The 16,320-nt window shown below is 45.6% G+C and overlaps 1 protein-coding gene across 3 annotated transcripts; it reads left to right on the top strand.

Moving 5' to 3' along the window:
* Positions 1-4: 4 nt before the first annotated feature.
* LOC144107783 (uncharacterized) lies at positions 5-15,933 on the top strand. Of its 3 annotated transcripts, none has more exons than XM_077640963.1 (8): positions 5-217; positions 1,153-1,237; positions 3,585-3,691; positions 5,996-6,195; positions 8,871-9,022; positions 10,781-10,884; positions 11,616-11,802; positions 15,571-15,933. In XM_077640963.1, exons 2-8 carry the CDS (start codon positions 1,154-1,156, stop codon positions 15,652-15,654), a joined length of 918 nt encoding a protein of 305 aa, XP_077497089.1. In that variant the 5' UTR covers positions 5-217; position 1,153; the 3' UTR covers positions 15,655-15,933. The 3 variants fall into 3 exon arrangements, with proteins under 3 accessions (XP_077497089.1, XP_077497091.1, XP_077497090.1); XM_077640965.1 differs by having other exon boundaries at positions 15,541-15,933; XM_077640964.1 differs by having other exon boundaries at positions 79-217; positions 10,784-10,884; positions 15,571-15,804.
* The last annotated feature ends 387 nt before the right edge of the window (positions 15,934-16,320 follow it).

Below are 16,320 nucleotides of genomic sequence, written 5' to 3'. Positions count from 1 at the left end.
ATTCAGCCGGCTTCAGGCTCAAGCCAAGCGCCATGTTTTGAATCAGCGGCATTGGGATAAACCGTTCGCGCGAGCCCTGAGATTACAAGTTCTCATGTCTTTTTGCACACAACCTGCCGCGGAGTCACAGCTCGCTTTAAAGTACCGTTCAAGCTGACCCCTCGGGAACAAGAAGAAGAGGAAGCACTTTCTCTTCACCGCCTCTGCATGTACCCAGGTAGGAAGCAGCGTGCTACCGTTTAGAGCTACTGAATTTTCTGCTTCCCGGAAACGCTCTTAATCGTCACCTGCCGCACACCAAATGCAATTAAGCAGGTAATAAGTCGAGTTAATCAGGGCAGAATAAAAGTCGTTGTACTGGCGTACAACTTCGCAATTTGTGTTGCGTGCTTTGACGTCCACAGATAAAAACCCCTCATAATCTTTTGATTTCGTTCCAACTATACTTGATGCAAGTGCGACAGCTTTCCTAGTGGATCTACTCTGCGAGGAAAGAAAAAATGTTTGAGCGGCAGCGAATTCATATTTTCTGGAAAGTGTCGTGCATGCAGTTGTCAATATATTACCCGCGCGCAATATATTGTGCACCCACTAATAAACCTGAGTCACTTTAGCTTGGCATGTCGTCTTTTTGGATAGAAGAGTTTGAATAGTCATTACTATTCAAGGCATTTCAGGCTCACATCTGTAGCTCGTACCTACAGGGAAAAGAAAGCTATTGTGCTGTGCAGTGCGATATGAATTTTTAAGGTGACCAGAAAGAAAGCACCGTAGATATGCTTGCTGGCAACGTTTCAGTGAACTTGCTGTGATTTAGTGAATAAACTTCCCTTGATCACTCAACTGTCATGTTTCCATCTGCTTGCATTTAGGTCCTTTCTCCTCCTGTGGGCCTGGTGAAAATTCCAAGCTGGTTTGTGCAACAATTCCCAGTTGGTTCTAACTGGAGCCAGTCGGTACCATTTGGTTCCTGTTGGAACCTTCTGGGAATTGTTCCATAAACCAGCTGGGTCAGTTCAGACTTTCCCCAGATCTAAAAAAAAGAATTTATGTGAGACTGCATGCATTCTCTTATTTCTGTAGGCAGCTAGGCACTTGCATTCGTTAATCCAGAAACAATTCATTCGATGCTTTCCTGCCTTTTTGTACCAGGATGTCATTCAGGTCCAGGTCGCGGTATGAGACACTGCCCTATCGATGCCTGGCATGGCTGTGCTCTAAGCTGGATGTCCTCATTGTGAGTGCACCTCCACTGCCTCATTTTTTTTTTTACTTTATTTCTGTGCTCAATGTTTTTTGCATGCTACTGAACTCTAATACTTGCTGTGAACAGTGCTGCACAGTCTGCAGTTCTGGCTCTGATATATAAACAGCAAGTGGGTGTAGTCTTGCGTGCGGTTGGCACATGTGAGTGCACTGTCATACCTGACGTCCAGTCTGTGCCCACAGCCAATCTCCATACATATTAAACTGTCGGTGGTCAATATGTGACCCGAAGCTGCCACACACGCCTTGATGGACTGTCTGATTGTACGAGCATGCCTAGCACGGGAACCGAAACTCTTGTTAGAGGTGCTATAACATGAAAAGGAAAACAGTGTACAGGACAGTGAAATAATAGAGGAAAGGTCTGTGCTGAAGACAACTAATAATTGCTCATTTATGTGAAAGAAACTTTAGTGGATGCTAGATGTAGAGCACACTGCGCTGAAGCCCAGCCCTGTATTTGCTTAAGTGCTGTTGTAGTTATGAAGGCAGGCATCTGCTTATCTGTGAAATAAGTTCCTACATTTCAGCAACCAGACCATGTTACGTTGGTGTGACGTGCACGAGGTCATAATTTGCTGAGATAAAAATCTGCATTCATGACACATGGCTTTATAACACACTAAACACGATGCTTTTCTGAAGGGGCACAGTGCTTGGTGGTGGAAGTTGTACCCGGAATGCACACAAGAGTTGCGGGTATAATTAGGCGCATATGGATTTGCTTTTGTGTGTTATAAATACATACAATAGATTTTCAGTGTTGATTCTAAATGCCTATGTTGACCATTTACACATGTTTTTCATTCCTCCGTTGCTTGCCACCTATACTTGCATAATGTCCCACCCTCAGAGGCTGGGTAAATAAACTTTGCAACAGTGATGACCTAGAAATCATCTTGATAAGTCACCGCCAAGGAGTAGGCATAAATGTTGTGACTACTTCAGTTATAGTCACTTCATATCGTGTCCGGTAGAACGCCTTTGAAAGAAAAACAGCTGTATGGTTGCAAAGAAGCTCCAGTAGAAAAGGAACACACCATGGATTGCTTTTATGCACTTGGAGGTTTTTACTTTTCCTTATCTATGGCAGAGGCGAAATTCTAGTTTGACTACTGTGTTTACTGCACATAAATACATGCAGCTTTAAGTATCCTAGTACTCGCAATTATCTTCTCTCGCACGGTCCCTATGCTGGGGTGTCTGCATCAGTGTAGAGTCTGGTGCAGATCAGAGATTCTGCATCACGTATTTTGCCAATATTAATTGCAGCGCTTGAGGTGGGGTAGGTTGGTGTTCTCGCTTCCTTTTTCTTTTTTTTAATTCAGATGTGGATGTATGAAAAAAACAACTTATTGAAGCATCTGCCATGTGTCAAACTTGTGTTTTCCAACCATGGTTACCATTTGACATTGACTGAAGGTCTATTCGATTTGACTGCACTTGCTGCACCACTGCAAGAAGTGTAGCACTTTCCCATTCTTCTGCCAGTGTAGCACCCGCCTGCTACATTTTCATGTTTGTTTTGCAAAAGTGCTCACCCGGTGCAGCACGAGTTCGTGAATGGCTTGCACTCTCCGAAGCGTGTAGCTTGAGTGCAGCAAGATGACGGCACTGGTGTGTAGGTCGGAGGAGATATGACTGCAGTCTCGATGACGTGGTGGCAGTTCTTTCTTGAAAGAGGAGTTGCGTTGCTGGTAGTGGTGTCTGGGTTGTCAGGGTCACGTTGTCAGTGAAGTCGAGACCCGCCCGCAGCGTTTCAACACGTTTGTCAATCATGTCTGCATAATACATGCAAAGTCTTTCTTCGCGAAAGCAATGATTGTTTGGGGCTGGTTTATTGCAGCTTGCTGCTTGAAAATTTTTCACACGGCTTGAGCTGCTGGCTGCAATTTTGTGACGGCGCCAAGGCAAGCAGATGGCTAGGCCTGCACTCGACCATTCGTTTTGCGTGCTCTTGGTGTCGCCGCGAAACTTTACTGAACTGGTGCTGCGAATGCAGCCAAATTGGACAGACCTGAAACGGCCATAGCTGTTGCTGAAACGACCATGGTAAAAAGCTCGTCTGCAAACTTTTGTATTCTTAACATGTGGGCTTGTCAGAATGTGTGCTCCTTTGGACTGCTGCAAACAGTTGCAGAACAGCCACGTGACCACTTGTCCTGTGCTTGCCGTGCATGCACACAGGAGTCCAGTAAACCATGCGGTGCGACACGCAAGAAGTGCCTTTTGTTGTTACTTGGAGGCGCAGTGAGTTAGCAGTCCCTGCACCGTTCTGTGTGTATGTTCACTGATTTCACGTTGTCGCACTGCCCCAGCCATCAGCATCGAGTGAGTCGGCTTCTTCAAGGCCATCTTCTCTACACTTCGGCAACGTCGACGAACTGCAGGCGCCCGCTACAAGGAGGGAAGGGGTCATGCTCAGGTAGGTTGGATTGATCTCTCTCGCTGTCTCTATTTTCTTTCCGAGACATTGCGAGGCATAGAAGAGAGGACAAGCTAAAAACATAGCTGAAAGTCTCATTGTTACAGGTTTTCAGTGAGAATGGGAAGAAAAGAAGGATTGGAGGGGTAGAAAAGTCGCACGTTTAGTGAAAGCGATGTTGACCACGAAGTCTGCACAATGATTCACAGATGGAAAGCACTGTGAAAAGAAGCTGGTAGGGTAAAATCATCACTGTGGGTAGGAAGGCTATTGTTAAACACTGTGCGGCACGTATAAATGTGCTTGTAGAAATGCGATTAGAACACAGAAAGCTTCTCTGTCTTGCAGTCAGTGCGGAAAAAAAGGTAGGGAGCTGTCGCCTTGTTATCACTACTACATCTTTAAACTTATAACTATTACCTCAGGCTTGGCTGGTCACAACAAAGCGCAAACAATAATTTTGGTGTATTTTGATATACTGAACAACAGTGTTGATTGGGAGCAGAATGGTACTAATTATAATTTAACTTGACGAGTACTTTTATGCAGCTACAAAGGAAACCTCTGCAGCTCTCTCTCAACTTGCACCTCTCAGCAAGAATGCAGACTGCTGCATTGGTCTAGGTTTCCTGCATTGCTACACTGGCTAGATTTTCTCCATCATGAAATATCCTTTCAAATAATTAAATATACCAACTTTCATGCATATATTCATACCTTGCATGTCAGTTAGTCTGTGTTGAGTGGCGTTGGGTGGGAATTTTTGTCCATCTCTTCTATCCACCCTGTAGCAGCACAGTTGGCCAGAAGTATGATAAAGGAAATAAATTCATTTGACAAGTGTTACTACTGCCAAGAACACTTTTCATGGCCGCCACAATGAATGCAAGCCGTAATCCTTCTCTTAGGTGCCATTGGAGGCGTACCAATTGTGGTTTTGGCTGAATGGCATGCTGTGGTACAGTCAGTCAGCCAGATTGATAGGTTTTATAGTTTTATGGGGTTTAACTTCCAAAGCGACTCAGGCTATGGAGGACGCTGTAGTAGAAGGCTTCGGGAATTTCAACCACCTGGGGTTCTTTAACGCACACTGACATCGCACGGTACACAAGCCTCTAGCATTTCACCTCCATCGAAATGCGACTACCGCGGCCAGTATCGAACCCGCGTCTTTGGTTCAACAGCCAAGCACCATAACCACTAGCCACTGCAGCAGCCAGTTAGCCAAATTGATTTCCTCAGGCTAGTATTTGTACCCACAAAGTTTAGCTCTAAACATTGGCTGTAACTAGCAGCAGTGAATAACCACCCTGCATTTGGCACATTATGGCCCGGGTCCCCACTTTTTTGGAGTGTGTTCTTAGTTTATGGCCCGGGTCCCCACTTTTTTGGAGTGTGTTCTTAGTTTATGGCCCGGGTCCCCACTTTTTTGGTGTGTGTTCTCAGTTTAGAAAGATGCATAGGGACTTAATAAACATGCATCACTACATATAATTTTCCCACGCTCGGGTAATAATTTATAATTGAATTTCTTTTCTCATACAGTATCGGTTTCAGTTTCAGCTGCCGAACCTTTTTAGTGACATTGCAGGTAGGTGCGAGATTCCATGAGGCAGGCAAAAGCTGCAATACAGTAGTTGTTTGTTCACTCATTCCATGTAAGCGTAAGAGTTGGAGTGAATTGAATGACTAAGCCGCATATATATTGCAATTCTTGTATGCCTCATGTGATGTCATACCTATATGGAATGTCACAACCAAGTTTTCACCACTGAAACTAAAGCTACATGGGAGAAGAAATTCAGCTGTAAATAAGTTAACGAATGTAGTAGGCGAATTTCACATGATAATCAATGTTCCCTGTCATCTTGTGTGTAAGTCCAGAGCAAAACCACAGAATGAAAAGTTTAGTGACTCCATCCTTTCAGCCCCCAACAGTTTCTAATTCTGACCCGCTGCTGCTATGGCTGAGTGGTTTGGCTCTGGGCTGCTGATCCCAAGGTCATGGGCTTGATCCTGGCTTGTGTGCTTTGCAATGGAGGCAAATGCTAAAGATGCTTGTTTGCTGTGCGATGTTAGCACACGTTAAAGAATCCCGGGCGGTCTAAATTAATCTGGAGCTGTCCACTGCAGTGTCCCTCATATAGCCCATGTCCCTCATGTGTCGTATCGAGATGTTAAAACCCCACATACATCCAGCAGAACTACTATTGCTGTTACTCGTAAAATGAATAGGTCATCCAGTTGTTTTCTTCCGATGGCCAGTTCTTCCCTTGAGTGGGCTGATGAGACCGATGGGTGCAGGTGCTACCGGAGCAACTCCAAGGTAGGCCTGCGGAGGAGCAGCCTGCGGCCCCTGGGGTCGTGTTCGTCGCGAGCCAGCATTGCATCGAGCCGCCAGTGCAGCCCCATCCCCGAGAGCACCGAGAGCGACATCTCGCTCCTCAGAGAAGAGGTGGCCTCGCTCAAGAAGCAGCTCGAGGAGCTGGTCGTCTCCCACAAAGGTGAGGGGGCAGAGGAAGAAAGGGCCGACAGAGCTGTCTGGGCGATGACATTCATTTAGTGCAAAGCACACGAGGGGCAAAGTACAGACACGCACCACTGGCTTTACCTTCTGGAGATTAGTCCCAGAACAAGAGTTACAATTGGAAACAAGAGGGAATTACCAAAGTGCGCAAGCCAGGAGCGCGATGAAAAAACGAGATCATTTGGCTAAGTTGTGCACTTTTGTGTTTTGAAGAATTGCTCTGTTACTCTACATACACACCGACTGCTTACTAAGAAGCATCACCACTTCGTCAAGCTTCGTCTACTGGAGTAGCACATTCTACTGACAGTCTGTTCCTTATTAAAGCTGTTACTTGGCTAAAGAGGTTTTTCCACATCATTTAAGGACATTAACAACGTTTGTAACAGTAACAAGTCGCCATCAACAAGTAACCATGCACACGTGTCTCCAAGAAGTGCCATGTTCTGGCTTCCACGACTGTTCAGCACCAGTTCCATCGCTGCCGCCGTTATGTGAACTGTGTGATCCGAGGCCATCTGGTTCCTTCTGAATTTTTATTGTGGTCACTTTTTCTTTCTTTGCAATTCAAAGTTTTGTTCTTGTGAAGCATTTGCAATTCATAGTTCGTTCCATGAGTGGAGGAGCGAGCAGTGGGTCACAGGCAAGAAATACGCTTGTATTAATCGCAGTCATATAGTAGTTATTCCAACATGATGGCAACTAGATGGAAAGGCCTGGTTTTGCTTGTCTAATTGAAGCAAGTATATGCAGATGTTGCTTGGCTGTTGTTATCACTTGTTATTTTTCTCGTTTATTTGGTTTTTGTGCAACATAGTTTTTAGAAAAGAACTTAATCATAAACCTTATAATATGTCTTGTGACCTGGTCACTTTAATTTTAATTTTGTAGCGGTAGCTATATTACGGTAGCATTTCGAGCCTTCAGCGTGGTGGCGCCGAGGCGGTGGCAGCGCCGCCACCCTGTGGCTGCTCCGCCACGCTGTCACGTGGTTGGTGGTGCAGAGCAGCTGCCGGCGGCGCGGCGCCGTGGCTGATCACGCGGTTTGTCACATGGTTGGTCACGTGACCAGCTACGTGGTGCAAAGCAGCTGCTGCTGCCAGCGGCGCGGCGGCGAAACTGAGCTGCCACAGCTGTGCGCATGCGCCATGTCAAGTGGGACGAAAATGAATAAGGAACGCCCAGTAAAACGGGGCGGTGAAAGACTGGCTATCGCGTCACTCCAGGTTTAAACAGAGCTAAGCCACTGCCAATTTTTTTTACACCGTGAGCATTCCACATTGCAAACATTGCTTTAACATGGCAATTTGTCCGTTAATGACTGGTAAATCAACTGCTGTTGCTAACATGCAAGCCAGGATAAACTAAAGGTGACTTTTGGCCACACAGGAGTGCCACATATACCGCCGAAAAAAAAAACTGCAATTCTTCCTTGGGGAGTGATATTCACCTGGGGGGAAGGAAAAACAAACTATGCTCGGAAATAAACACTTAAAAATGCCGCCGAATTTTCAGAAAAATCAAAATCAAAAGGTCTAACCCCTAGTCGTGGAATGTAGACAGTGCCCAAGCATCCAACCTCACCACCTGTGCAACACACGTGATTCTTGTCGAGAACTTTGCGTGTGAACGCTTGCTGTCAGTAGTTAGCAAACCATCCTAATTGCTCAGTTACGTGCCAGTGAATGTCTCAGGCATACATACCTGCCTGACATACAGAAGTAGACGTACAGTCTTGCTGCGAAAGTTACATATTTTTGTGCAATGTAGCAGGAGAGAGATCTAGCAGCTCTTAACTGAATGAATTCAGTTATTTTCATCAATGACATGTCAGTGCAAGTGGGAAGGCGGAAAAAAAAAAGCAGCCTATTGTGCTGCATGCCTGATCATGTTATGTGTGCAAGGGAAAAAAAAAGTGGGCAAACCTTTTTAATTAGTGCACTCACTGGCGAGAACACTGCAGGCACCTTGCAGTGCTGGCCACAGTGTCTAGTTTGGCGAAGCATGGGAACCTCTAGGGCTATAATGTGTGTGGCCTAGCAGCGTAGGAAGGGAGAGGAATGAGTGCTGTGGAAATTGCTTAGCGTTGATGTGCCACATAATGCACTTTCAACTGTGTACCGAGAAAGAGATACGTTGCCCTTGTCAGTTTGTTCTGCACAGCTCAATTGGTCTTGGTGCGTTCTCTGGTCAACTTTAGCTTACCGCTGCTCTCGACTACCTTGCTTTCAGTTCTCTACATTTGCTAAGCCAGTATACAGCGAGCAGGCACCAGCCAGTGTCAGCGGTATATCTTATGCCGCTCAGGCAGGAGCCATTGAGCAAGACACTGCTCATATTTAGGCGTTATGCCAAAATTGTGCAGTGTGAAGGCTTGCATCACTGGAATTGTGGGTGGATCCCCAACCATGAGGTGGCTTTCCACAGGGCTCATCTCTGTTCAGAGATATACCCACAGTCCCGAGCTAAGCGTATGGTACGACAATACAAAAGAGGACTTGCTTGCCAGTGATGATTGGTTGTACTACCTGCTCAGAACTTCCTTCTAGTGAGTGTAGGTCCTTGGGTTGGGTTTTGGTTACAGCTTGTCTGCCGCCAGTTGTTCTGGCCAGGTTGTGAGGCTTTACAGGTTTTTTTATTTTTATTTTTCAGAGGCTGATGTTCGCAAGAGCTGCACCTTTGTACATACAGCCCCTGCAGGAGCAGCTCTGCCCCCACCTCCTCCACCGCCGCCTCCCCCGCCTCCACCGCCGCCGCCACCACCACCAGCTCTATCTGTGCCATTCCGCAAGGCTGTCCGCAAGGTGTGTGCTTCAGTGTTCACCACATTTCTGAACGCGGTGGCTGAATATGTAATGCAGTAGAATCTAGATGCGCTTGTGATGTTTGTTCTTTCTTCGTCCATTGTCTTTTGCACTGTATTTTTTCCAAGAATCTCAATGGTACAATCATGATTGATACGAATTTCGGAATGATACAAGTTTCCAAAATTTCCTGGCCAGAGTTCATTGAATACAGTGTGCAAAATTTCAGTTGTTCTGAACACCCTGCCGTGCCACTATGAAGATGATACGAACGTGTGGGCTACGACCCTACCATTGAGCATCAAGTGCTGCCAGCACATTGCCAATGCTGCGGTCTCCTGTCGTACTGCCCATACATCGCTAACATCACAATTGCCACTCGTGCAATACACACCACGAGGAGTGAGCAGTGGCACTGCCGTAACTGAATTCGGTCTGCCATAGATCTTCCTGAATACATTTCCTGTGCTTGTGGTTATGGATGTTGTTCGTTTTGGATTATTCGAATATTTTTCGCACCCCTGTGAAATTTGTATCTTGGATTCTGCTATGATTGAGCAGTCTGGGACAGGCTTATGAATAGCTAGTTACCATGTGTATGTGAAAGCAACCAAGTCATTGATATCAAGGAAAACTTCAGGGAATGTAAGTTGTTTTTTATGTTAGTGTTGATTAAGGTGTGAAATTGGTTGCATAATCATTTCATATAGAAGATAGTTTTATGGAATATGAAAGAAGAGACATTTGCATGTCATGTGCAAAGCTCTACCTGCTATGCTAGAGTCAGTGGTGGTCCTGCCTTCTACGTTTTCAATGTATGTGTGTTGTGTGTCGCCTAAATTTGAAAATAAATAATGGATTTTGTGAAGGCTGAGTCAGGGGCAAGTCTCGCGTCGTGCTGAGTGGGAGCAGAACTTATTTTCAACCCCTGCCAGAAGTAAAAGAGCGCAGACGAGAGTGGACTCGGCACGTTTGCATCAGGCCCAATTTTGTCATCTTCAGAGCTTGAGCATAGTGTGTTGCTGGGCTGGCTGGTTGGTCATTATGGAATGCGCAGCGCTGACAGGCAGTGCCAGCGCTGCACAATCACAGCCATTCGCATGCCCTTTGCAACTCCAGCGTGGCCCTCCACTGCGGGCGCACTGAGCGCCACCTGCTTTTTTGGTTTTGAAGGCAAGGAGGAAGCCAGTTAGGGGTTTAGAACAGAGGATGCTGGCTGTTGCCTTCAGGGAGAAAATGCAGAAGGTGATCGTGGAGTTGTTTAAACAACGAAATGGGTAATCTCATTCTCCCTGTGTACTGTAGTTACCTAAAATATTTGCGCACTGATATCCTGTCGTGCTAATCCTTGTAGGCTTCGAAGGAGATGGAGAGTGAGGGATAGAAGCGAATTTGATAGCTGTGACATCTAGAGGCACAGAAAAGGACTAGCATAAATTACAGAGACTGTTCTGGCAAAAATTAAAGGCCTTGTGCAGTATGATTAATGTAGTAAGTCAAAATGATAGACAGTGGGAAGGGAAATGCAGTTCTCTGTGTGGAATAGGGCATCGGAGAGAGTGACTAGGTTAGGAGACTTGCTTTGCCATGGGTGCTAGTGACGTTTTGGATGTTTGTTTGCCCATGCTTGCTGCAGTGGGAAGGCTCCCCCCTCCCATACACTATCATTCTGAGGTTGAACAACATGGAACCTGTGTCATTTTTTTCCCCCCGGCCCCCTTTCACTGTTGACACGTCCTGTGCTTCTTCTGATTGCAGCAGCCCGCCAATCCGGCAGCCTCGCAAGCGGGGAAGTCACACGAGGCAATGCTCGCAGAGGTCCTCAAGGGGCTTGGCACGGTGAAGCTTAAGAAGGTTGAAAAGTGAGCAAGCTGCAGCTGCGGCTTCTTCGGAAGTGCGAGGTCTTTTTCGCCGCTTTACGTTACACGACACAGGAGTGCATTCTTGGGCTCGGCACGCGAGAATTCCACCCTTTTTAATGGTCTACACCTTACAGCAACACTTTTGCACCTGAACTGTAGGCCATTGTTGCCGTCCTAGTGCCCTTTCAATCGAGAACGTGCACTAACTCGCCCAACCGCCTGCCATTCTGTTGAGCCGACCTTGACGACAATAGCCTTGCAAGTTCACCTGGATAAAGATTCAGACCACCCATGTGTTCAAGTGTATAAACTGTATGCCATATTTACTTGCGTAATTTGCACACTTTTTTTCTTTAAATTAAGTCTTCAAAAAATGCACAATGTATCTGCAATATACTATTGCTGCCTAAACGTTAGTCCTCAACTCGCACCCCAATGAACCTAAATGTACCACCTCGGATATAGTGAACTCTAGTGTGTCAACTTCGGTTTTAACAAACGTTTGGCTGCTGACATATTCAAACGATTCACGTAGGATTGCCTGACATTTTTTTTTTTCTCTGCTTTTCTTTGTATGCTCCATGCTGATTCTAAATGAAAGAAGAAAAATACCAAATTTTTCGTTTTTCTTTTGCGTGGTCCTCCAAGTCTCGGCATTTGGCTGCCATTGAACGCAACTGCCCACCACTAAAGGCTGAGCAGTATCCGCATGCAATCACTCGCTCTTGCAGGTCACCAAGTGGCACTCCGCTGCGGAAAGGCGCTGCAGAATCGGAATCCTCCACGGATGCGGGTGGCATGCTGTCCAGTGCACTCAAAAAGCGCTTTGCTCACATCCACCCAGCGGACAGTTCGGACGAGTCGTCCTCGGCCGAGACGTGGAGTCCCACCTCGCCTGAAGTGCGGCCCAAGCGCAGGGTCAGTTTGGCAGCCATTCCAGTTGTCTTTCCTTCATGCATGTGTGTGCAGTCCCATGCTACTGAAAAGTCACCAGTTTACATCATCATCATCAGCACCGGCAGCAGCACATTTAGGAGAATGCCCCTTCCCTCTTACCTCCAGTTAGACCTCTCCTGTGCCAGCTGGGCCCGCCCTATCCTTATCTCGTCTCTAATCTCAAATGCCTGCCTGACCCTCTGCCCATTCTACACAGTCATCGAAATGTTATTGAGAGGGAGAAGGTCCAGGACTCACTGACCTGTTATGTGAAGGTACAAGAAAAATGCTCTCACAAATAGAGAGGCAGAAATAAGTACTGCGCTCAGGCTGGTTTATTTACAAGCTATACCTACTAAAATATGGCAAGCAGAGAGAACACATATCTGAGGCTTGGGCAAGTATGTGAAATTCCTCTCATCTGTGAAGAGTTAAGTAATATGGGTTTGTGGTGCATGCATTATTGTTTTTGCCCCCTTTATGCATTCTTCAAAGCACTGTTGTAGAGCATTGCTAGCACTGATTTACTGCCATTCCAAGTAATGTGCAGAGTGCATGATCACCTGCATTTTGCATGTTTTACAGTGGCAGCTGTTAAGCACCTGTTTCCTAGGTTTTTGTGTCATAGTAGTGCGTAACGCGTAAGTGGTTGCCACAGGCCAGAGGGTAGTTAACCTTGGAAGGAGGAGGGTTTGGTGAGAGTGGAGGAATGCGTAACTGGAGGGTGCTTACCTCCGGAACCATCCGCAGTGTAGTTTTGTGGATTTTATGCTCTATAACTATACATATGTATGCATCTTGCTCTCAAATTTTTTACCTCAATATATTGTGAAATGAAAATATTTAAACACCTGCGACTGAATCTGCCATTACACAGTGGTAACTGTCCTGCAAGTTTTTCTAGGCATGTCATCGTTTGGCCCGATTCATATTTCGCGGTTCGTACGCTCAAAACCACGGACATTGAAAACGTCTCATAGAGTTGCATTATATTTCTCCTGGTTAATACGTTCCCGTATAACACAACTACGAACTGTGGTCGTATAGTACGTTTTGTTGACCAATACAAGTGGGTCAAACGTGAGGCCACGCAACACGAAGAGCTGAAATGCAGTGGCAGTCACCCACCGCAGTAGCTTCTCTGCAGTGCTTTAGTGGAAGGAGGCAAAGCGCCACCAGCAACAACCAAAAAAAAATAAAACGCGCTGTCATTCGAGAGAGCCGTCTTTGCAGGAACGTGACATGAAGAGGAGAAACGCCGAGGTTTCTTCGCGGTGCATAAGGGCAAGGAAGCGAAGCATCCATGAACGCTGCGTCAACTGTCGTAGCGGCTTCCCCGCAGTACTTAGATGCGAAGGGGCGAAGCATTCGAAAGCGATGAAGAGATTTTGGTTGCTTTCATCATTTCCATCGGCGGACTAGATATGTTATGAAGTTCTTTCAGGCGCTTAGGACAGCGCAAACGCGAACTGAATTCTGCGAGCACTTTTCCAAGAAATGCTAGTCGATATTTTTTATAAGGTGAAATTGTCATTAAATGTCTTTGTACCTTATTTAACAGTTATATTTTTCAATATTGGCCAGTTTGGATCGTATGTTTTCCCAGATGATACGTTTTCTGCCGCAATATTTTTTAAAACGTATCAACAAAATTTTACTGTATACCTCTTTCTCATGGGCACTTTCGATCCTAATTGACCTTGGTCTGCACTGAAGTTTTTGAGTACGATTGGAGTATTTGGTGCTACCCAAGCATTTTCAGTTCTCATAAAGAAGTTGACCTCGTGTACGTTGGGTAATGCCTAATTCTGTGGCTGTGAACTGAACGCTCAGCGTGAGCAATGCTTGTGCTATTGTGCTGTACTATCGGGGACAAAAGTCTCTGGATCAAAAGTTCCCGTGTGACATGGGTATTGGTTTCTAGAGAGTGGGAATCTAGATACTTGGAGGCAGCCTGATGGAATGCACATCACATGTTCACCGTGTATCATATTTACGCGAATATAACGCGAGTTCTTTTCCTCACTTCATCGGTTTCACAACAGATCTCTCATTTTATTCGGAACCAAGGCACGAATATAACGAGATTTTTTTTTCTTGTTGTCCGTCAAGATATCTACAGTGACCTTCACCACCAGACTTGCTAGCTTGTAGGAGAAGCCAACTTTTCATTCACCTTGAGATCACGCGTTGCACTAGCTGGCGTGCACAGGCAAAGGAGAGGGTGGCTATGAACGTGGAAAGGCAGCACAAGCCATTGAGGAAGAGAAGGCAGTGGAATAGTTGAGGGGTGTTTGGAAAGGAGAGGAGAGCGAATAGGCACATGTAGTGGGCAGCACAAAACACGGAGCAGTGGTGGCATGGTGTGGATGTCGGCCACTGCTGCATGGGACGCAGTGTACGTTAATGCCTCAGAGGCTTTGCTGCAGCCGATTATGTTGTGCTCATTTCTCATGTGTTGTCTCTCAAATAATATCAGTGTAGCCGTGGCTTCAGTATTTTTGTGTGCTGTCTTTTTTTTCCAAGCCCACTATGGCCAAGGTGAAATGCAAAAGACGCCCATGTGCTGTGGATGTCAGTGCATGTTAAAGATCCTCAGGTGGTGGAAATATTCGGAAGCTTTCCAGTACTGCACCTCTTTTTTTCCTTTCTTCGTTCACTTCCTCCTTTATAACTTCGCAGGTCATACAAGGAATGAACTGGAGAGTCTTGTATCCTGCAGTTCAGGTGTCCACTGAGATGGGAGACAGTTATTATGCCCCTTTCCTCAAAAACCTACTATTTTCAATTTTTTTCCTCAGTGCTTTGGCTGTAGTTCGCTTGAACAAACTGTGATCGTGTTGTAATTATGCAGTCTCAAACTGTCCCCTCGCGTTATATTTGTTGTTGCATTACATGCATGTTAAATGCAGCATCTGATCTAAAGTGAAATTAAAAAATCGCCTAATAGCAGGATTTGGTACCCTGACAGTCTGCTAAAGCAGGAAAGCCCCGTAGCCTGACTCACCATTTACTGGTGTTTCATATTTATGCAGGCAGGGGCCAGTGGTTTTTGCTGGCACAGGAGTGAGCAAAGCAGCAAATTCGACAGGTGGTGCTATCTGCCAGGCCAAAGAGTAATTAACGCAAATGTAGACAAACTAGGTCTACGGGAAAGTTGCATGGTTCCTTGTGTGCCCAACAGATGGTTCCGCCTGTCAAATTCGTTGATCTGTTCGCTTCTCCGCACACGGTAGTCAGTCAACATTACTTTCTCAATGATTCTCCGCAATGCAGGCAAGCATCTGTTAAATTACTTCTCAAGCAATGTAAACCATAGCATGCTATTTCTTGCGTGATATTTGAGCCCGAATAGGGCGGTACTTTGCACAGAGTGTTTTGAAGCCTGCCAGCCACTACAGAAGAATCTGTATTTAAGAAAAATTAAGCTGCCGCAGGAATGAGATAGGTTTAGATTACATACATACATGCTTGTGCATTAAAAGCTTTTCTTACGAGCATGGGTGTAAGTTTTTTCTTTTATTGCCCAACAGCAAACTAGTTTAGGCTATTTGCTGGACTAGTGAACTGGGAGGTACAGCATTGCGGTATTTGGCATCGAAACAAAGATGGGTCTCTGGGACAGTGCTGCTACAGATAGCTTAAGAAAGACTATTTATGGTACTTACTACTAAATGACAGTCAGTGACAGAAGAAAATGGTCTGTTCCTTGCTGTGCAGACATAGAATGGCCTCTTCACGTCTGCGCAGGCATCCGGAAACAGACGGCCGTCCAGCCGCCGTAGCCTGGAGATGTCTGCCGTGCTGTCGCCCATGCAAGAAGTGGGCGCATGATGTCATCGGAATTGTGGCTTGGCTACGTTCCAAGTTGCTCCCCATATTTAATATGACTGTCGTGATGTGGAGCAGCAGGTTGAACTGAACTATGGAAGTCACACTTGTGAAAGGACCATGGCATAAAGTCTCAAGTCATTTTGTGCGCCAAGGTTGCAAGACGTGTATGGCTTCTCCGAGCAGAAGAGTTGCACATCAGGACCTGTTCATGCTCTCACAAGCCCAGAACGCTAGGATTTGTTTTAATTATGCTGAGAATAAAACAATGCTTCGCATGCACGAGTTTGCCGAGATGTTTATTATGTATGGCTTGTACATGATGCTGCCATAACGTTGTTCTTAACAGTTCTTCAGAGTGTATGTACAGGCACAATCGGAACGAAACAGATTGCAGTTGTGATAAAAATTTTTAATGTCTTTGTGCTATTTATAAAGCTCACTGTGTGCATACTTGGGGAAAATGTTCATTGCCAATAATTTTTTCCATTTGCTGCTGAGATGTTGCACCTAACAATTTATCAAACTGTATTTATATGGGGCACCAGAAATAAGCACAGCACAATTTTTTTATCAAATTTATTTGTAGGGGCTTTGTGGAATTTAGCAAGCATTCAGTTCGGCATCTTAGTGTTGTTTTTTATTTGCTGTGCGTTAGCACTCTTTCAT

The sequence above is a fragment of the Amblyomma americanum genome, chromosome 10, assembly GCF_052857255.1.
Source record: "Amblyomma americanum isolate KBUSLIRL-KWMA chromosome 10, ASM5285725v1, whole genome shotgun sequence".
Taxonomy (NCBI): Eukaryota; Metazoa; Arthropoda; class Arachnida; order Ixodida; family Ixodidae; genus Amblyomma; species Amblyomma americanum.
The sequence above is the reverse complement of the archived record's forward strand: the minus strand, read 5'-3'. Positions and strand labels throughout refer to the sequence as shown.